This window comes from Mesocricetus auratus, unplaced genomic scaffold (genome assembly GCF_017639785.1).
Source record: "Mesocricetus auratus isolate SY011 unplaced genomic scaffold, BCM_Maur_2.0 Super-Scaffold_4256, whole genome shotgun sequence".
Taxonomy (NCBI): domain Eukaryota; kingdom Metazoa; phylum Chordata; class Mammalia; order Rodentia; family Cricetidae; genus Mesocricetus; species Mesocricetus auratus.
Window position 1 is genome coordinate 78,025,316 of NW_024429182.1, and position 23,049 is coordinate 78,048,364.

General features: G+C 44.5%; 1 protein-coding gene and 1 non-coding gene across 2 annotated transcripts in view; both read right to left on the bottom strand.

Moving 5' to 3' along the window:
- Otoa (otoancorin) overlaps positions 1–23,049 on the bottom strand; it is a 67,530-nt gene that overhangs the window by 30,920 nt on the left and 13,561 nt on the right. The window contains exons 8-14 of the mRNA XM_040755223.1: positions 22,233–22,336; positions 16,539–16,639; positions 13,058–13,197; positions 10,007–10,130; positions 6,481–6,696; positions 3,120–3,287; positions 1,863–2,006 (exon numbers count right to left, since the gene is read on the bottom strand). Coding sequence (XP_040611157.1) covers positions 1,863–2,006; positions 3,120–3,287; positions 6,481–6,696; positions 10,007–10,130; positions 13,058–13,197; positions 16,539–16,639; positions 22,233–22,336 — 997 coding nt within the window. The remainder of the gene's footprint in view (positions 1–1,862; positions 2,007–3,119; positions 3,288–6,480; positions 6,697–10,006; positions 10,131–13,057; positions 13,198–16,538; positions 16,640–22,232; positions 22,337–23,049) is intronic.
- LOC121135531 lies at positions 9,726–9,832 on the bottom strand. Its single transcript, XR_005872639.1, has one exon. It is a non-coding gene; the product is annotated as a U6 spliceosomal RNA (small nuclear RNA).

The window sequence follows — 23,049 nt, forward strand, 5'->3', positions numbered from 1 at the left end:
GACAGCTGAGGGCCTCAAAGTCTCATAAAGGCCTAGGCAAAAAAGCCAGTGAGTGGAGGGACATTCCAGGTGCTCTGTGTATGGCCCCTGAGGTTTCCAAGGACAGTAGACCTGGGAAAGCTCCTACAGGAACAATCTCAGGAGATGAGAACTCCATCAGGCAGCTGCTAGGGCAAAAATACCTCGAGGTCATCTACAGAAGGATGAATTTCCAAACTAAAACAAGCATTCCAGCTGCTGAACCTGGCAGTGGTTTGTCACATGGCAATGGAACGCTGTAACACTGTCCAGTCTTGTGAAAGACCCGACAGAAGACACCTGCTGTTTTGCTCACTTCCATATTCCTGGTCCCTGAGTGTCTGGGAACATGGTAAGTCTGTGCTCCATAAACATCTCCAGAGCCTAGCTCCATGGGTAACAAGCTTTCCACACAGCATGAGGATCTGAACTTGCATCTCCCAAGCCCATGTTTGTAATCCACACATAGGTAATCCCAGTTCCTCTATGGGGTGATGGAAGGCAGGGACAGGGAAATCCCTACAAAATCCTAGACCAATGTACTGGGTGATTTTGTGTGTCAACTTGGCATAAGCTAGACACATCAGAGAGGAAGGAGTCTCAGTTGAGGAAATGCCTCCATGAGATCCAGCTGTGAGGCATTTTCTCAGTTAGTGATCAACGGGGGGAGCAGCCCATCGTGAATGGTACCGTCCCAGGCTGGTGGTCCTGGGTTCCTTAAGAAGCCATGGGGAGCAAGCCAGTAAGCCGCTCCCCAGTATGGCTTCTGCATCAGCTCCTGCCTCTGGGATTCTGCCCTGTTTTGAGTTCCTGCCCTGACTTCTTTCAGTGAGAAACAGCAATGCTAAAGTGTAAGCCAAACAAACCCTTTCCTCCCCAACTTGCTTTTTGGTCATGGTGTTTTATCACAGCAACAGAAACCCTAACTAACTCCAGCTAGCTTGGAGTATGCCTCAGTGAACAAGAAATCTTGTCTCAAGGAAAATGGAAGATGAAGACTAATATTCAGGGTTGTTCTCTGACCACCACCACCACCATCACCACACACACACACACACACACACACACACACACACACACACACGTTTCAGAGGTGATCGCTGGGCTCAAGCCTGAGGACATGGGCTTGGTCCCCAGAACCCACACAAAGAAGTAAGGTTTGGTTACACTGGTGCTATAAAGACGGGAATCCATAGGGCTCCCTGGACAGCCAGTATAGCTGAATCAGCAAGTTCTAGGTTAGAGCTGAGAGACTCTGTCTCAAAAAGCCAACTAAAGAGTGACTGAGAAAGGCACCTGAGGTTGCCTTCTGGCCTCCACACACAAGTATACACACACAAAATAAATCACTTCAGAAGTAAGTAATGAAAGTGAGTAACTCAACAGAAAGTCGGGGAAGGCTTCCTGGCCAGTCTCAATAGCACCATCCTTTCCCAGCAGCCGGGATTATGGCACTATCCAACCGTAAGTGTAGTGGTAGGTAACATTTACAGCACGCTTCTCTTCCTGGGTGTCTTATATCACAATTACTGCCTATAATTATCCTCATTTCACACATAAAGACAACTGAGGCCATGGAAGAAGTCACTTCCCCACAGCTAATGAATGGCAGTCAGAATTCATCCTCATACTTTGTCTTCATGCCACACACTGCTTTGCTTCCTGGGCTCAATAACAAAAATAAAGTGTCTGGATCAATCTGACCCTAAACAGATCATTCCCATAAAGAGTCCAAAGGTGACCATGTAACTCAGCAGAAATGTGCTCACCTGTCACGTGGGAGGCCCTGGCTTCCATTCTCGGCACCATAGAAGGAAACTGGTCTGTGAGCACTTCAGTCCTACCTGGCTCCTTCGAAGCTCCTTTTCCTTCAGGACTGTAGCATTGAACTGGGTTTCTTTCCACAAATCATAGAGAGAGACTTCCTTAAAGAGAGCTCTCGGCACCTCTGCAATGCCTGAAGCAGCCGCATCTTCTGCTTCCATCAACTGTGGAAATTGAGAGGGAAGATAGTGGGCAGACTGAGTTCTGGAGGTACCCAGACACTGCTGCCCAGGCAATAAAACTTAACTTGATCTGCTTAGCAACTACATGAAGTAGGAACTGTTATCATCTCTGTTTTTCAGGTGGTCAAACTGATGCTTAAAAGTGGTGAGTTGAAAGCTGGCCAATGTGACTCAAACCTGAGTCTGTCACTCCCAACCCACTGTTAGAGATGGATTATGAACAGCCCCTCTAGATAGCTCATTTTTTGAAAACTAGCTCCCCCAGAATAGTGCTATTCTGGGGGAGCTGTGGGAACTTTAAGAGGTGGGGGCCTGGCTGGAGGGAGTGGGTCAGTAGGGTACAGAGCTTTGGGGATGGTTTCCTGTCTTGCTTTCTCCTTTCTGGCCAGCCATGAAGTGAATAGCTCTTCCCAGACACACTTCCACTGCCAGGATGCTCTGTCTAACCACATGGTACCAAGCCACCATGAACTGACACCCTGAACCCATCTTTCCTACTAAAGAGTGGGTAATATACCCATAGTCTATTTTAACCACAGCCACTACTTCACAAAGCCTTCGTGTTTTCGAACACCTCGGGTTTGGTTTCTTAGCAGATTTCATAATTGGACACAGTATACAGGGAGGGACAAAATGCTCCAAAGATCAACACAATGGGTCCAAAGCACTCTATTAACTTCAGGATTCAAACAAACTTCTGAAATGTTTTTAGAGCCAACTATGATAGATGGTGTATGCCTGTAAGGCAAAAGGGTAGAGTCCAAGGCTAGCCTGAGTGCCACATAGATCCACCTTAAAAATAATCACCATCATCTGAAATCCAGTCAAGAAGCTTTGTTTGAGAAGTCTTCCATATCAGACTAGCTAGGAAAGCAAAGGGGTCTGAAGAAAATGCAGCGTGGTCAAAGGCACTCTGTCTGCAAGGGAAGACACACCACCAGGGGCTACATGTTCTGGATTCAGAACACCCCACATACCAACTGACAACATAGCCCCAGCCAAAATAAACAGCCCAAAGTCATAGCAAATACACAGCCCCTGAAAACTACATCACCTGTAAGTCATGTGGCTAAGGACTAGACAGCAACCTCTCACCTTGCTGAGGATACCTTGCTGCTGGACAGGCAACAGATCGGACACATGCTGGGAAACAGGGCTTCTCAGGACCTGCCAGAGATCCTTGTGACCCATGTTGTAGAAGGCCTGTGTGCTGACCCCTGCCAGCAGCACACCCATCTGGCTGACATTGTAGAAGGACAGCACCTAGCAGAGAAGCAGTCATGAGAACCATGTTCTCTCAGACATTTACTAGGTCAACCTGATGCAAGTACTGGGATGGGTGGCAGCCAGGGGGTCCAGTGGGGAGCAATGTGGACGCTGCACACAAGGACCTTCCTTCCTTTCATCAGGAAAGAGAGTTGAATACCATGAGGCCGTGGTAAGCTCTCAGGTGGGGACTGCTATTCTTCCCAAGCTCATAGTGAACACAATAATAAAAAAAGTGGCAGCCCTTGAGTCACTGATGGCCTTTGAGTTTTATTTCACACTAGGGAAGAGGCCAGCCTCTCTGTCCAGGACAGGGATGGAATGCAACAACCTCCCTCTACTTCCTGGAATTGCTTGCACAGAAAATTTGCATCATGGACCCCAGAACCTCAATCAAGGTCCAGAAAAGCCAATGTCTTCAGAGCCTCAAACAGAAGTCACTATGAACCTAGAGGAATAAGACAAATGTTGGCCTTGGCCTTGAGTACAAAAGAGAACATGAGTGAACCATGACTGTCTTCATTAGGGTTACCATTGCTGTGATGAAACACCAAGACCAAAATCCAAGTTGGGGAGGAAAGGGTTTATTTGGCTTACACTTCTACACTGTAGTCCATCATTGAAGGAAGTCAGGATGGGAACTCAAACCGAGTAGGAACCTGGAGGCAGGAGCTGATGCAGAAGCCATGGAGGGATGCTGCTTACTGGCTTTCCCCCCATGACTTGCTCATCCTGCTCTTGTTTTATAGAACCCTAAACCACCAGCCCAGGGATGGTATCATCCACAATAGACTGGACCCTCTACCATCATTTACTAATTAAGAAAATACTCTACAGGCTTGCCTTCAGCCTGATCTTATGAGACATTTTTTAATGGAGACTCCCTCCTCTCTGATGACTCTAGCTTGTGTCAAGTTGACATAAAACTAAAACTAGCCAGTACAATGGCCATTACACCATGGTGGAGATGGTGTTCATAAGCAGATTCCAAAGCAGATGCCTTGGACTCTGCCTCTCATATTTGCCTTCCACTGTGACTTTGACAACTCACTTTCTTTCATTCTCTGTGCCCCATGTGAATAACCTCAGAAATGAAGAGAGTTAACAGCACTGAGATCATTAGGATGATAGGAAGACTAAATGGTTAACCCACTTAGAACAGATCATACAGTGAGCACTTCATAAATGTTTGTTACTATTTGCATACTGGAATTGGTCCCAACCCAACTCTGGAGAGCCAATTAACGTCCTAGGAAGTGAGTAAGAGTGTGAACAGAAAGAGTGGGACAGCTTAGTGCTTAGGAACCAAGTTCTGGAGCCTGGAGCCTTTTTAACTGGACCCAACATAGAGACAACTCTCCACACACATACCATAAGAAGGACCAGCAGAACTGCTCCAGTGTGGACCAAGGCTCCTGCCCTCCAAACAGCACTTTCTCCCCTCACAGTTCCCTCTCTGAAGCCCAGGGCTGAGACAAAATAGCATTACTCCTGACACCAGTGTGAAGGGTAATCCTGCCTGCCAACCTGTGTCAGAGACACCTAAGAGACTAATAAAGCACCCCCAGACATGCCTGTTAGAACATTTTCAGGGAAATGTAGCTTCCTGACCACTACGAGATAAATGGCCTACACTTCCACATAGTCTTTCAGCCATGATGTTTAGTGTGGCCTCATACTCAGAGCAAGAGAGCCAGCTGCCCACAGACTGAAATCTCTGACTCCCCAAAGCAAAATAAGGCGTGTCTCCTTTAGCCTGGTTCTCTCAAGTAGCTGTCACAGCCATGAAAATCCTGCCTCACATGCAAGCTCAGAGGTGTGTCTGCAGCCTTAAAAACAAAGAAGAAAATCATGGGGTGTGTCCAGCAAGTGTCCAAGGCTCCTAGCAGCTCTCTCAAAGAACTCACAGCCTGTTACTTTCCCAATGCTCAATCATTATCCTGTGCACTGCTCAAGTAATCTGCAGCAGTGCTATAAGGAAGGAATTATTCTTACCCCATTTTAAAATAGGGGAACTGGGGCAAAAAGAAACCAAGCTATTGTGTAATGTCACGCAACAAGTAGATGACAGGATAAAGACTCAAACCCCAGTTACCTCCTCCACACTTCTGTGCAGTCGCTTCTGCTGTCTGTGCACGTGGCTGACTGTTACAGACAGAATGTCTGTGTCCTCCCCACAAATTCACATGCTGAAGTCTAACCCCTGGGTGATGGTATTGGACTGCAATGAGGTCACAGGATATCTTGGTTAGTTTATGTCAACTTGACATAAGCTAGAGTCATTTGGAAAGACGGACACTCAATTGAGAAAATAAGTCTGCCTGGTGTTTTCTTGATTGATGATTGATGTGGGAGGGCCCAGCCTCCTGTGGGTAGTACCGCCTATAGGAAGGCAGTCTTGAGTTGTGTAAGAAAGCAGGCTGAACAAGCTGTGGGGAGCAAGCCAGTGAAAAGCTTACCTCCATAGCTTCTGATTCAGTTCCTGTCTCCAGGTTCCTGCCTTGGCTTCCCCTGATGATGGGATGTTACCAGTAAGCCAAATAAACCCTTTCTTCCTTAGTTGTCTCTGGTAATGTGTTTTACCACAGGAGTGGAAAACCAAAGTCATGAGATAATTAGAGTTAAACAGGACCCTGAACTGGTAGAATTAATGCCTTTATCAGAAGAGAAAACAAGGGCTGGGACGAGGGCTCTCAGTAGGCAAAGGGCTTTCTGCACAAGCATAAGGACCCTAAGTTTGGACGCCCACATAAAAAGACGACCATGGCAGTCAGCCTGTAACCCCAGCATTTGGGGTGTGAGGCAGAGACAGGTGGATCCTTGGGGTGAGCTGCCTGAAGAGTCTAGCTAAGTGGCAAGCTCTAGGTTCGATGAGAGAACCTGTTTCAATAAAACAAGGCAGAGAAATGCTTGAAGAAGACATTTCAGCATCCCTCTGGTCCCCACACATATCTGCATAATAAGCATACATGCATTCGACAAGAGACAGAGAGACAGAAACAGAGAGACACACAAGTTTGCTGTCATGGAGTTCACATAAATACATAGAAAAACAGAGTCAAAACAACAGGCCTCAAAATCAGGGTTCCCAGAACTGTGAGAAGGAAATGTCTGTTGTTTAACTTGTGTTAGTTTATCACAGCAACCTGACTGGCATCACACTCCAAGAAGGTTGAGGGTTCCAGCTGACCTTTGCCTGGGACAAGTACTTGGCAGACAAGATGCAGATCTGGCTTCTGCTCCAGCCTGTAACCTGGTTGAGGGTAGAGATGGCACTGTGCACTGCCTCAGGGGAGAGGGATTCCAGCTCACTGATGCTCAGACCCACAACTGCATCTGACAGAGAGCCTAGGGTCTCATTGAGGGTCTGGTTCTCTGTAGCAATGTCCAGGAGGTTGGCCTTGAGCTGGAAGGAAAACAAATGGGCATGAGCCTTGATAGAAAGCAAGACAGCAATTCTCTTGGACCACATCCTAGGTGTAAGGACTCCATACTGCCCTCTCTAGACATGAGCCCAGGGACAGCAAAGCAAGGGAATCTTGGTCATGGTCAGACAGTGACTGGCTCCCTGAGAATGTCTCCTCCAGGCCTGGCTTTCATGTACTGAAAATTCACTTTGGGTTTCATTTAAATATTAATGTGTTGTTAAATCAACCTCCAAGCATGGCAGGAAGAATTCGATTTCCTTGTAACTCCATCAAAATTGTAGTGTCTATTTTCCTATTGTGATCTTTAACTCTATATCCATATATTTGGCTGCTTTCCTTTTGTGAACTACCCATGGGCTTTCTCATGGTAATATATAATCTGCATAAAAAATAATTCTCAGCAGTACAAGAAAGATAAAGTGAAAATCCAAACTCATGAAAGTAACCACAGAAATGAGCAAATGAGCATAGGGCTTGGTCAAAGAACACTTTCCAAAGCTGGGAAGGACAGAGTAGGAAGAAAGGAAGGAGGAGGGTAGGGAAAAAAGAGGGAGGAAGGGGAAATAAAGGAGGGGAGAGGAAGGAAGAGTGAGGGGAGGAAGGAAGGGAGGAAAGGAAGTAGGAAGAGGAAGGAGAGGAGGAATGAAGGAAAGAGAGAGGGATGGAAGGAAGGAGAAAGGGGAGGAAATAAGAAGGGGTGAAGGAAGGAGGTAAGGAAGGGAAGAAGGAAGACATTGGTCCTATGGCTTGAGAAATACACAATGTGAAATTCCTTACAGATTTATAATATGAACAGAACTACTTAATGCTCTATATTTACTTTTAAATAATATGTTGTACATGTCTGCATGTTTCTAAGATTGTCTTATTGAATATTTTTATTGCAATACACCTCCCTAATTACAGTAAAGAATTCCTATCTGATTCTGGTAAGGAAGGTAATAAACTCAGCAACTATATCATAGCCTCTGCACAAATAATAATAATAATAATAATAATAATAATAATAAATGATGATGAGAGGCCAGTGAGGTGCTTCAGCAAGAGGAGGTACTTAGCCACCAAGCCTCATGACCTCAGTTGGATCCCTAGACCCCACAGAGTGGGTACAAATAACTGACTCTCAAGTGTTCTCTGACACATAAACATGCACACACATGAATACACTAAAGAAATAAGTAAAAATAATAAATAAATGCAAAAAATGAGAATAGTGATCTATTTTAACACTTGATCATTTCAATCACTCATACATAGCCCTTACATATGCAATCTTGAAATTGACGCTTGGGGGCAGCAGAGTTAAGAGGAAGAAACCAGTTCAGGCTCTCACTTCAGCAGGCTCCCTTCCCCAGTGCTGTTCCCAGGCCACAGAAGGAAGAGATCACTACAGTGGTCCCAAGCACCAGCAGCATCGTAGGTGGCTACAGATGTACAGTCCCAGGCCACAACTTGAAGAATCAGCTGGTAGCACAGAACCCAGTGGTATGCACTGTAAGGAGTCAGACCAATGAGCCCTCAAATCTGAGAACTGCTTCCTAACCTGCTTCCCTGAAGGGGTCCCCCACCCCATGTCTAGTTGCATTTGTCTTTCTTATGGCCACAAAACACAATCATTTTCTTTCTTATTTTTGCTTGAGCACAAAAATAGGCCTTGACAAATAACTGACCATAGTGGGAGATGCCAAACATAACAAGGTATTTGGAATTATGTGTGAAGAAACTGCTGTGGAAATACTGGTGGCTTTACCAAGATTTTCTTTTAATAGCATTGTAATGTGATGGCTCTAATTTTTAATTAGGAAAAGAGGGATCTAAAATTTGAATGGGGCCGGGCAGTGGTGGAGCACGCCTTTAATCCCAGGACTCTGGAGGCAGAGGCAGGCGGATCTCTGTGAATTCGAGACCAGCCTGGTTTACAAGAGCTAGTTCCAGAACAGGACAGCCTCCAAAGCCACAGAGAAGCCCTGTCTTCAAAAACCAAAAAAAAAAAAAATTAAAAATTAAAAGTAAAAAATAAAGTAAAATTTGAATGGGAAAAATAGAAACAAGAAGTCTAGATGTGGTAACACATGCTTGAAATCCCAGCACTGAGGTGGCTGAGGCAGGAAGATTGCAAACTTGAGGCCAGTCTGGGATACATAACTAGACTTCACTGAAAAATAAACAGAAAGAGAAAAGGATGGACGAGGGAGAGGAAGCCATCTGTATTTGCTAATTTGACCCAGAAACAAGTCTAGAACTCAGTAAATAACAGACATTTCAGACATTCATCCAGGGTTCCTCCATCCTGCCTGTATTGGGACCATCTGGAGAGTTTCATCATTCATTCATTCATTCAAGGAGAAGTAGGGTTGTTCATGTACCCCAGCACTCACGTAGCAGTCAGGGGACAACTTGCAGGAGTCAGTTCTCTCTCACCACCATGTGGGTTCTGGGGATCAAACTTGGGTCGTCAGCTTGGTCCTTGCCCTGGCGATCATTTTTCCCCTCCTATTCTCAGGGTTAAACTTGGGGACCCACACAATTTGTGCAAGAATTCTACCACTGAGCTACATCCCTAAACCCTCTTCTTATATAGTTTTTTTTTTTTTCGAGACAAGGTCTTACTCAAGCTGACTCTGAATTTGTGACACTTCTGCTTCAGACTGCCAAGCAGCTGGGATCATAGGTCTGTGCCACCATGCTGGGCCTCTGAACTTCTTTAGAAATATGGCATGCCCAGGCCACTTCCCTAGACCAGTAACGTCAGTCCCTGGTGTGGAGGCTGGCAGAACCTTGACTCCTGCTGAGCCCCTTGTACTATGATTGCATCATCTGTCCCTCAGCCACTTGTCAGCACTGCTGGCCTCTCCCCAGACCTCTGAGCAGATCCGCACTTAAGGCCCACCAGCTGTGCTCAGTGCAGATGTTAAGATTCCCGGATGACACTTCATTTCTGTTGGCCGTGGTTGTTCTGATTGTGTTTCAACACATCCAAATTTCCTGTGCAGTATTTGTTGTTTTTTCCAATATGGAACACTTCATGAATTTGTGTATCATCCTTGCACAGGGGTCATATTAATCTTCTCTATATCATTCCAGTTTTAGCATATGTGCTGCTGAAGCGAGCATGTGCTTTTTTTGTTTTGTTTTGTTTTTTGTAATTCCTTCCTATGTTGTTCTCCTCCCGGATTGAAGATGCCATCTGCCAGGGTTGGATTGCTTAATAACACATTTTTGTTCTCAAAAGCCAGGCAAATTGGTGAAACTGAGGCCGAGGCCCCAGGACGCTCATCTCATCTGTACCTTCTGGATGCCAGCCTGGAAGCCAGGGAGGTGGCTGCACTTGAGCATCTGGTGGAGAAGGACTTGGGCCAGGGTGGCGTCCAGCAGCTCCAGATCATCATAGAAACAAACCAACAGCCCCAACCTATGTGAGAAGATAAGGGAGACTGGTGGGGTTGCTCAGACCTGGGAGCAGTCAGACCATGAAAGTGGCCTTCACTCACCTGCGGCATCCTGTGCCCTCCATCTGGATCATCACCTCTCAACAACCCCACGGATTATTTCCATTAGCCCTGGGTATGGGCTGAATGTGGAGCGTCACCCCCAAGCTCATGTGTTTGAATGCCTGGTCTCCAGCTGGGGGCAATCATGGCTGGAGGGGGTGGCTCACTGGGAGCAGACAGTGGAGGAGGTGACTCTCTGGGAGCAGACAGTGGAGGAGGTGGCTCTCTGGGAGCAGACTTTAGAGGAGGTGACTCTCTGGGAGCAGACAGTGGAGGAGGTGACTCTCTGGGAGCAGACTTTAGAGGAGGTGACTCTCTGGGAGCAGACAGTGGAGGAGGTGACTCTCTGGGAGCAGACTTTAGAGGAGGTGACTCTCTGGGAGCAGACAGTGGAGGAGGTGGCTCTCTGGGAGCAGACTTTAGAGGAGGTGACTCTCTGGGAGCAGACAGTGGAGGAGGTGGCTCTCTGGGAGCAGACTTTAGAGGAGGTGACTCTCTGGGAGCAGACTTTAGAGGGTTATAGGTGACTTTATCACCTACCCACACAGATGATGCTAAGACTTCAGAAGAAAAGAAACAGTCAGCATAATGTAGGAGCAGAGGAATGCAAGCTCCAGAATAGCTGAGAACATTATAGCTCGTGGCTAACAGCATAAAGTCAGGCCAACTAGAGTTTGGAGGCCCATTCTGTGAGATGTTTGACTCCTCTTTGAGGTTGCTGCATACAGCAGTGCAGCGCATACTGTGGGCTACAGTACAGGATGAGCCTGTCTCCCTGAATCTTAGTAGCTTGGCTCGCTCTATTCATCACAGTGCATCAAGGGAAATATAACAATGAAGGAATGAGGGTGACTGAAAGCAAAGTAAGGATAGGCAGGCCCAGTGATGAGTCTTCCTGGTGGACACTGAGCACTCACTCATTAGCAAATGTTCTTACAGATAATATGAAGACTATCTAGATCAACATGGCCATTCCGGCTGATTGACTATAAGCAGCCTGGTCCAACCTTCTCAGAGATAGTGACATATTCAGCCATGGACACAAGAGATTATTAAGCTATAGAAAGAGTAAGATGTTGGTTACCAGGAACCAGGGGACTGATGTCAACAGACACAAAATTTCTCACAGTGACAAAAAAATTGACTAGCACTATATACTATATGCCATAAACAAACAACTTTATTTGCAAAATAATTTTAGAAAAATAGATTTGTTGAACACATGCAGTGTGTCAGACATGAATCTTTGAGAGGACCTAATGAGACAGGGTGATTCCTGTCTCCCGTTTTATATATGGATAAAGAAAGACACAGGGAGGTGATAAGATATGGCCAAGGTCACAACTTGCAAGTAGCAGAGCTGGGATTAAACCTAAGAAATGTAGCTCTGGGTCCATGTCATTAATTGCCAGGTTATTTTTGTGTGTATAAAATAGTAAAATGGGATCCACGCTAATGGGTGACAGGGAAGATTGTGACATATTCCCAGATGAACACCCACTCTACAAGGACTCACTGGGAAGATTTTAAGGTAATTCAGGAAGGGACAGCCAAGACCCTAAAATGATGAAGAGAAGAGTGTGTGCTGAATAGGTTTTTGTCAACTTTACACAGCTTGGGGTTATCTCAGAAGAGGAAACTCAGTTGAGAAATGTTTCTATCAGATTGGCCTGGGAACATGTCTATAGGGCATTTTCCTGAATAATGATAGATGTAGGAGGGTCCAGTCCATTATGGGTGGGGCCATCCCTGGGCAGAATACATCCTGGGTTTTATAAGAAAGCAGAATGAGCAAGCCATGGGAAGTAAAGTCAGTAAGCAGCACTCTTCCATATCTCTGCAGCAGTTCCTGTCTCCAGGTTCCTGCCTTGAGTTCTTGCCGTGACTTCCTTCAATGAGGGATGTGATAAACCCCCAAGTTGCTCTTAGTCGTGGTATTATGTCAAAGCAACAAAAATCAAACTAGAACAGATGGTTCTCACCAACTCCTCCCAAGCCTGACCCCTCCCTCCCTCCAGTATCAGGCAGCCCTGCCTGGAAATGACTAACGATGAAGATCTCAGTGCCATGACTAGATTCTAGAGCTTACATCATCCTGGGGCTCCCCAGACGACAGCTTGACACAAGGGATCTCCTTGAACATGGAAACCCACCAGCTGCCTCCAACACTTGTTCCAACCTAATGGAAATGCCACATTCACCTTGCAATGGCACGCTGACTAGTGGAGATGGTCTAGCTCCAGCTTGGGACAGGAAGAAGCACAGGAGAAGTGACAGAAAATGCCTGGTCTCCAGGAGATGCTCAAGGATTTGTTCCCTTTCCCTTTCCAACATTTTTGAAAGGCAGTGAGCCCTTGGAAGCAAATCCCTCTCCTCACATGCACAGAGAAGTGTGGGTTATTATCAGGGAACCCTGGATTTACAGTCACTCCAAGATAGTTGGTTACTTAGGCTACATTTGTGGGGGGGGGTGCAGGTGTGTATGTGTGGGTGCGTGTGTATAAGTATGCATTCTCATGTGTGTATCTATGTGGAGGCCAGAGGATGACATCAAGTGTCTTCCTAAATCTCCTTCCACCTTGCTTATTGGAGACAGGAACTCTCAGTGAACCTGGAGTTCATCAGTTACCTAGCCTGGCTGGCATGCCAGATCCAGGATCCTCCTGTCTCTACCTGGTGTCCTCCCTCAGTGATGGGATTACAGGAACATGCTGACACACCTAGCTTTTTGCCTGGGTGCTGTGGAATCTAACTCAGACCCTCATGCTCTTTGGCCCAGCACTTTCCTAACTGAGCCATCTTTCCAGTCCTTGAACCAAATTTTGGAAGGGCCCAGGGCCACCCTTGCCTGTGGATGGTGGAGATATTCCTCATGTCAAAGCTGGAGCAGCGGATCCTCTCCAGAAATGCCTGAGCCAGTTCAGGGGTGACATCATACACGGTGTCCAGCTGCTTGGTGGCGTTGTCATAGCTGATAAATATCCCAATCTGGTAGACAAGGATGGGAACATGGGTGAGATCAGGGAGGAGGGTCAAGTGGTCAGTGGGGATCCATTCTGGTGCCCATCTCAGGCATATGGTTATGACCCAGTTATCAAATTACTTTATTTCTCTTCTTTTATTATTATTTTTAACTGTTCAGTGTATATACTCATTGTATATGGCACTATGCTACACAAAGATATTTATATGACTATATATCATTTGTTGAGCATTCTCCCCATAGCCCCTTATCCCTCCTCTCTTTCCCCATTTGTTCCCCTAAATATTTCACTGCTACTTCCAGGTTTTATATACACACATGGTTTTATGTATCTATAAAATCTGGGAACCACAAGTGAGAGAAAACATATTTGTCTTTCTGAGACTGACTTAATTAGCTTGATATGATTATCTCCAGTTGCATTCATTTCCTGCAAACAACATAACTTCATTCTCTATGGCTGAAAAATTCCATTGTGTAAAACTGGACTCAATGAGGGAAAGAAATAAAGAAAAAAGAAATCTCAAAGCTATGTAGGTGGGAAGGGGTAGGGGTGAATATATTCAAAATATAATGTATAAAATTCTTAAGGAATTAATAAAAATATAATTAAAAAGTAAAATCCATGCTAATTTCAAATAAACAAAGATGATAGAGTGAAAATAGGTCCGTTGTGTACATAGAGCATATTTCCTTTATCCACTCCTTTCCTTTCGGGCATCCGGTTGGCTCCATCCATCTCTTAGTTGTTGTAGAGTGCTACAAGGGGCACTCATATGCAAGTGTCTCTCTCACCTGCTGACTTGGAGGCTTTCGGGTAAATAGCCAGGAGTAGTGTAGCTGGGTCATATGGGAGATCTAGTTTTGGGGTTGCGTTTGTTTAGAGACATGGTCTCACTCTGTAGACCATACTAGCCTTGAACTCACAGAGATTCACTTTCCTCTGCTTCCCAAGTGCTGGGATTAAAGGCATGCCCTGAGTTAAGGCTTCCTTCTTGTCTAATCCTCACTGGCATATTTTTTAGTGCTGAGAAAGGAATTGCAGTTGTACACTTCCAGGCTGGGCAGGAAGATGTTACTTTTTAACATTCCAGGGACTGAAGATTTTTAAAGTCAATTGTTCCACTTGTGGTCCTAGACTTATTGTGCTGAGAACAGACAATGCAACCCTCAAATTTTCTGCTTTGAAGAGTGAACATTATTTTTGAAATGAACAAGTTTATAGATGGCCCTGCAATGATAGACAGCGAAAGTGTTCTCTTTGCAAGATACCAAATTTTAGAATATATAATAAATATAGTGTTAAGTGTATGTTCAGACTATACATTTCTACTCAGTTTTGCCTGTATGTCCAAGGGAATCACACTGCTATCTTATACTCCAATAGGACTCATGGTAGTTTTACCTCTTTCTTCTAACAAACAATGCATTCTGTACATTGGTACACTCTAATTTTACAAAGTGCTCAATTGCCTGGGGAAATAGCTTGGTGGGTAAAGTCCAAGCATGAGGGAAGGGTTCAGATGACCAGAACCCACAGAAAGAGTCAGACAGGCATGGCAACACTCTGTATCCCAGCACTGCAGGGGCAGAGAACGAAGATCCCAGGGCCGAACTAGTTAACTATACTAGTCAGAATAATGAGCTCTGGGCTCTGCTAGAGACCCTGCCTCAATAAACAAAGTGGAGAGAGGGACTGAAGAGAAGACTCAGCAGTTGAGAGCACTGGTCCTCTTCCAGAGGACCCAGGTTCAATTCCCAGCACCCACAGGGAGGTTCACAGCCATTTGGAACTTCAGTTCCAGGAGATGTGATGCTGTCTTCTGGCCTCCACAAGTACCAGGCATTGCAAGTGGTACATAGACATGAATGCAGACAAAACACTCACACAAATATAAATAACAAAGTAGTAATTTTAAAAAATAAGCTAGAACAATCAAGGAAGAGGCACCTGATGTCAACTTTGGGCCTACACACCCTCCTACACACACATGCAAATATAGTAGCACACATGTGCATCCACACACTCTGACACACATGACAAACAGAGAGAGAGAGAGACAGAGTCAGAGACAGAGACACAGAGACACAGAGACACAGAGACAGAGAACACCACATGGAAAAGGGAAAAAAAGAAGGTGCTCTTAAAATCCCTCCTGTGAGGATTAACCCCTGTGACCATACATAATCCCCTCCCTGCTTCTCTATATTTGTGGGTCTCAGGAAGTTGCCCATGGATGCCTGATCTTAGAAATCCCCCAAGAGCTCAGACTTCTGAGAATTTAACTACAACTATTTTCTGAAAATCACTCAGCCTTGAGAGACTAAAGGGAGAAGAGGGGTGACAGGATTTTACTTCCAAGACCAAAAGCTGTTAAACAGCAAAAATGTCTGAGGATCCTAGTCTCCTAGTTAAAAGAGAACCAGGGCTGGAGAAATGGCTCAGCAGGCAAATGTTCTGGCCATGCAAGGTTCAGTCAAACCCTTGAATCCATCTTGGAAGAAAAGAACCAAGTCCTGAAAACTGTTCTCCATCCCTCAGACAGGCACTCACACTTATATTTGCACACCAAGCATACAATCATACATGAGGAACCAAGTCTTGCCTGAGTTTATAACAATCATACATGGTTGGATGGACCACTTTCTGAAGAAGGCAGTCCTCTGATGCAAGGTGAGAGACAAGGCCCATGTGCTTTCCATCTTTGTTTTAATGGAGCCCAGCCACCTGCTCTCTAGGAACCTCTGATGGAACACTCTTCAGTGGCTACATTTCAAAATCACAATGCCCAAGGGATCTTAATGTCATTGAGTCAACATCAGAAGGAAAGAGACAAATTGACTGGTGAGTTAAGTAACATGAACCACAAACATTTTTCCACTGTAAACTCTAGCATTCAGATCCAATCATTGCTCATGTTGAAGTAGCTATTAATAGAAGTCACTATTAATAGAAGCAGCCATTAATCCATGCTGCTCTGCTTGAGTCAGGCTTCCAGGATCTGGAAACTCGATAGCTATTGTCCTTGGCTTTTCTTGAGTACAAAAGTCTCCTCACATAAGTCTTGATTCATAGCCAATGCTTCCTTAATATTATGTTGACCATGTCAAAGCTCTCAGTTGTCCACAGTTCCTTTTCTTCTAAGCTCTTCTGTGCTAGAATACAATCCCACTACTGATCCCGGGGGCTTTGTTCCAAGAGTTTTGTTTAAAAGGTAGATAGTCTGGGCTGAGGCAGGTTTAAGGTTCCCAGGACACCTGACTTACTAAACATTGGAAGTTTAGAGCACACTTCATTCAAGGTGTATTAGCAATAAGGACATGAAAATACACTTCTCCAACTTACTTCTACAGGACTGATTTTCATAATTTCTTCAAGCGATAGGTGAACCATGTATCTGCCCAAAATCCATAATTTTTCTGCACTGACCCATGAAACTGAGCCATCTACAAAGAAAGAAAAATAAGTAAATAAACAAATAACAGTTTCTAAATGAGGAGGTAGCTCAGCTGGTAAAGTGCTTAGCATATAAGTATGAGAACCTGAGTTCCATTCCCCAGAACCCACATTTAAAAAGAAGAAGAAAAAGAAAAGAAAACAATAAGAAAGGAGCAGAACAGAATACAGGCACAGTTGCACACACTTGTAATCCCAACAGCACTGGCGAGGTAAGGATGGGAGGATTCCTTGCTAGCCAGCCAGCCTAGCCAAATTAGTGTGGTCCAGGTTCAATAAAAGACTTTGTCTCAAGCCGGGCGGTGGTGGTGCACGCCTTTAATCCCAGCACTCAGGAGGCAGAGGCAGGCAGATCTCTGTGAGTTCGAGGCCAGGCTGGACCGACAACCTCCAAAACAATACAGAGAAAGCCTGTCTCGTAAAAACCAAAAAAAAAAAAAAACTTTGTCTCAAAAAATAAGATGGAAGGTCTATAGAGATGGTTCAACAATTAAGAGCCCTAAATGCTCTTGTGGAGGATCTAAGTTCAGTTCCCAGCACCTATATTAGGCAGCTCACAACCATCTGGAATTCTAGCTCCAGGGGATCTAATACTTTCTTCTGGCCTCCACAGGTGTGCATGAGTGCATGTATACACACATATGCATACACAAACACACACACACAAAATAAATCTTTTAAATAAACAAATAGAGTGGAAAGTGATTGAAGAAGACTCCCAGCACTGACCCTGGCCTCCATACACATACATGTGCACGTGTATCGCATGATATGTGGTGATCCAAGGAATCTTTGATATCAGGACTCCTTGTGGCATTCTTTAATTCATTCTGCTGTCATGTATTGAGGCCCACTGTGAGACCCCACAGTACACACAGGCCACAACCACAGATAGCCACCACCTTAGACTGTGTGGTTCCCAGATCAGCATCATCAACATTACCTGGCACTTGTTAGGTACTCAGATGGCTTTTTAAATCTTGAAACCAGAAAATATAGTGATTTACTTTGAGTTCGGGTCTTAGTCAATAATTTGACAGCTTGACATATACTTGACTCTCCTTTATTACTGCCTTCATTTTAACCTAGTTAGTAATAACTAGCGGGTTGTCATCCTTTTTACCACCATGTTACTATATCTGTGTGAAATCAAGATTACCTGCATGTACTCCAAATGCTCCCAGGATCTCTGCTTGTCTGGAATGTCTTTCCTTAACTTTATCTACCTTCAAAACTGGGTTCAAAATTTTTTCTTCCTTGATGTCTTTTGGGGCTTGTGGAGAGGGGGAAATTGTGTGTGTGTGTGTGTAAGCCAAAGGACTTTGGTGTCATTTCTCAGGTACTACCAAATTATTACTTTTTTTGTCTTGGGGATTGTTTGCTTGCTTGCTTTTTGAAATGTCTCTCACTTGCCTAGAACTCACTGAGTAGGCTAAGCTGGCTGGCCAGAGAGCCCAAAAGATTTACCTGTCTCTCCTTCCCTGGCACTGACACTATAAGCACACATCACCACATGGGTTCTGGGGATTGAACTCAGGTCCTCAAGCTTGCAAGGTGAGCATCTCCCCAGCCTTTTGGCTTTGCTTTTGCTTTTGTTTTTTATCTAGGTGATACTAGGGGTTGAATCCAAGGTATCACACATGCCAGGCAAGGGCTCTACCATAAGAAACTCTCTACCCTGTTTTCACTTAGCTACAAGGTCTTTCTCAGTTGCCCAGGATGATCTTGAACTTGCTGTCCTTCTACCTTAGCCTCCCAAGTAGCTGGGATTACAGGTTGTGCTATCAAGCCTAGCTTAAGCCTTCCTTTATCTCCTTAGCTGGAACCTCTTTCTCTTGGCAATTCCCAGAGAAGTCTCTGTGTTACTATGTCCTGGCATTTGAAATCCCCACCTGTGACATATCAATAGAACTTAAAGAATGATCAAACCAAGACCCAAAGTCAAGTTCCAATGAGTTGGAACTGGCTGAGGTTGCCCCACTCCTAGGCCTTTGGTACAGATGTTACTCACAGCATTGTTATGCTGGCATTTAGGGAAAAGAAATAAGTGAGAGCATATAAATCTGTCATAAAGATCTGTTTTGGGAGATGTGAACACTGGCAAAGTCTAAATGAGATAGGCAAGTCAGCTTTTTCATGGACAAAATACACAAAATACTGTTATTTCCTTAAGCTAGAGAATCAGAGGTATGGGGGTTGGAGGCTGGAGAGATGACTGAGCTGGTAAAGTGTCTGCCTCAGAAACACAGGGACCTGAGTCTGCATCCCTAGCATCCACAGAAGCACACACCTGTAACCCCAGCACTCCAGTGGTGGCAGTGAGGATTAAAGTGGATCCCCAGGACTCATTGGTCAGATAATCTAGACAACCAGTGAGATCCACGTTCAGTGAGAGACCCTGTCTCAAAATAATAAAGTGGAAAGTGATTGAGGAATACATCTGATGTCTACTACATCTAGCCATCACACACACACACACACACACACACACACTACACACACATGTACATGCATCTACATTGCACACACATGCACACACACATGTACCACACATCACATGCACACATGCACACACACAGAAACACACAACACACATATATAAATATTTTTAAAAATTTAAGTGTGTAGATGTCAGTGTCAGATGTCACCAAGATCCAAGCTGAATTGGCCTTTTCCCAACCAAGTATAAAGCATGAGTTGCATTACTATTTCTGTAGAGCAATGATACTCAAGCATGGATTGTTTTAGTAGTCAGATGACACCCTATTACCTGTGGGAATTTCATGGACTAAAAGAATATAGGGTCCAAATAGAATGAGTTTTAATTCACTGTAATGATGGAACTTGCCACACATAGGGATTCTAGAAGAAGCCAACAGGGCTGGCTGACAATAAAGACTTGAATGACCTCTTCAATGTTGTGTAGCAGGCTCTTGGAGGCCATGATTAGAGGGAATTCACCCATGTACTTAAGACATTGATTGTATGCTACTTAAAGTTACTCCCACAGGAGTCTCAGAGATTAATTCCAGAAAAAGACAAGTTGGCGTATCTGGTGTCCCAGCCCTGTTGGCTTCTTCTATATCTTCTCAACACAGAGTTCATTCTCACTCCAAAACCTTTGTATGTGTCTGCTGTCCCCACCCTTGGATGTCTTCCTTCCCTGAGCCACACATGACACAATCTCCTCATCTTGGGTTTAATCCAGATGGCATCCATTGGAAAGGTCTTCCCTGATTTCTTAGTTCAGAGATTAGCCAACCCGAGCCAACCATGGGACAAACTCAGGCCACCGTCTGTTTTTATATTGTCTGAAAACCAAGAACAGTTTTTATATGATTGAAAAGAAAATTAAAAAGCACTAATGTTTGGTAACACATGAACATTATATTTTCAAATTCCAATGTCCATACAGAGTTTTACTGGGATTCAGGCCTTCTCATTCATTCACTATCTGTGACTGCTTTCAAGGTGTGATGTCTGACCACATGCTCAAATGGCTAAAATATTTGCTAATTTTAGGTATGAGTATGTGTGTGTATGATACACCTGTGTGTATGTGTGTTGATATGAGTGAGGATACATGTTTATGCATGTGCATGTGAAGGCCAGAGGTTGAATGTAGGTGTTTTCCTTGATCACTCTGCATCTTAGATTTTTGGTCAGGGTCTCTCACTTGAATCCAGAACTCACCAATTTGGCTAGTCTAGCTCACCAGCTTCCTCCAGGACTCCCTGTCTCCACCTCTTGTGGGCTGTAATTACAAACAGGTTGCCATGCTCACCTGGTGTTTATTGGGGTGCTTTACCCCCTGAGCCATTTCCCCCATCCTATTTTCTTATCTTTTATAGCATTGTAGAAGGGCTTTGCCAATCCTGCTCTAGTCTGAATCAGTCATCCCTCCTATGGCATTTATTCACTTTATTTTCTTCATAACAGCTACTAGTATCTAAGTACCTCTTTCTCTCTTTCTCTCTTTTTGCCCTTCCCTCTATTTCTTCTCTCATCTCTTTTCTTTCTTTATTCACCTCTTCTCTCACTCTCTGCAGTGGCATCAAAAATAATGAGCCTAGAACCATGAGCCTAGGACCCCCTGTAGATTCCCAAATCCTTAGCTGTTCTAGTCCCTTATAAAAATGTGATAGCACTTTCAGGTAATCAACGCACATCCTCACCTACACTTTAAATCAGCTCTAGATCATTTGCAATACTGAACACAACAAGCATGTTATGCTAATAGTTGTATTTTACTGTTCAGGGAGCAATGACAAGTGTGAAGTCTGCTCATGTTCAATGCAGACACAACTGATTGCACATTAGTAAAGTGCGTGTTAAGCAAACAAGAAGACCTTAGCGTAATAGCCAGAACCCATTAAAAAACTAAACCCTGGCACATGTCTTTAATCCCAGCACTGCAGAGGTAGAGAAATGCAGATCTCCATGATTTTAGAGGTTAGCCTACATAGTGAGTTCCAGGCCAGTTAAGGCTACATAGTGAGATCCCTGTCTCAAAACAAAATAAACAATAATAACTAAAACAGCAGCAGCAACAACAACAAAAGAAAGCCTGATGTCGTAGCACAGGCTTAGAATTCTAGCATGAAAAAGTGGAGACAGACAGATCACTGGGGGTTACTGGCTAGCTAGCCCATCTAGCCAGCAAGCTCCAGATCTCAATGGGAGAGCTTGCCTCAATCAATGGTGACCCTCTGAGGTAAGATAGCTGAGGTAGACCTCTGATCTCTGCACACAAACATACACACACAAAGAAAAAAGAAAAAACTGAAGCTCTGTATCAGCTCCTGTCTCTACTTGGCCACTCTAGGACATAAGCAAGGTTTTAATGCACATCCCTCAAACAAATGCACCCCCAAGGAATTGTTGCTTTGGTTGCCAAGAACCAACAGAAAAATTTTCACTTTTTTGTTTTTTGTTTTTTGAGGCAGGGTTTCTCTGCGCAGCCCTGCATGTCCTGGAACTCACTATTTAGACCAGGCTGACCTTGAACTCACAGAGATCCACCTACCTCTGCCTCCCGAGTGCTGGGACTAAGTGGGCCACCATGCCTGGCACACATTTTACACGGGTCTTAAAGTTGTAATTCCACTCTAAAGGCTGTCAGCAAATGTAAGATATCACCACAGAACAAGGACTCAAGGTCACTTGTAAGACAGACACATCCTTATTTCAGAAACGTCAGTGTTTGAACTGGTACCATGGAATGTGGCTCTACTCTACTAGCTACATGACATAGGTTCTGGAAGTATGGCAGGGAAGATGGGATAAAATCACAAAATCAGGGGGCTGGAGGAATGGCTAGGTGTTTAAGAGCACTGACTGTCCTTCCAGAAGAGTTAGGTTCAGTTCCCAGCACCCACATGCAGCTCACAATTGTCTGTATTTCCAAGATCTGACACCCTCACACAGACACTAATCACATAAAATAAAAATAAATTTGAAAAAAATTAATCACAAAAGCCATGAAATCAACCCTGATTTTGGAGGTGAAGCACCTGTCTGGAGGGAAGTGTTCCCCTAGAAATCACTCCACCCAACCCTCACCCCGTGGCAACCAGGTCTCACCAGTGATGTTGAAGGGTGTCCTCAGGATCCCAGTCATCCAGGAGTAGAGAGCTCTCTGGGTGTGAGCTGAGGTTTGGTCATAGAGGTCTTTGAACACTGCAGATCTAAGACACAGTGACAGAGGTGTCCATTAACAACACACAGGCAGTGCCCACCCTGAAGGAGCCATGAGAGCACCGTGCCCAGGGTTTCCATACTGGAACCCTCCACACATCTTTGCTATGCTGACTATTTACTTCATTTTCCCTCTTCCCCTTCACAGATGAACACCTTGCAAAGAGTGGCCTGTGCATCCTTAATCTGTCTGCTTCCTTAGCCCTTACTTTGTCTGGTGAGTATAATAGCTTTTGTTGAGATGTAACTTACATAGTTGGAATTTTCTTTGGGCCACCAACCAGCTCCCAAAATAAAGATATGGAGACTTGTTATTAATTATGAATGTTCGGTCTTGGCTTACGCTTGTTCGACTAGTTCTTTTAACTTAATTTAACCTGTTTCTATTCATCTATGTTTTGCCTCAGAGATTTTTATCATTCTTCCATTCTGCATGTCCTAATGTCTTGCTTTCTCTGTGTCTACCAGGCTGGCCCCTTGCGTTTCCCTGTCATCTCCTTTTCTTTCTTCCTTGAGCCTAAATTCCTCTTCCTACTTACTTTCCCTGCCTGGAAGTTCCACCTATACATTCTCCCTTGCTATTGGCTGTTCAGCTTATTAGCCCATTCAGGTGCCTTAGACAGGCAAGGAAATAAGCAGCACATCTTTACATAATTAAACATCTTTGCATAGTTAAATAAATATTATGCAACATATCTTTGCA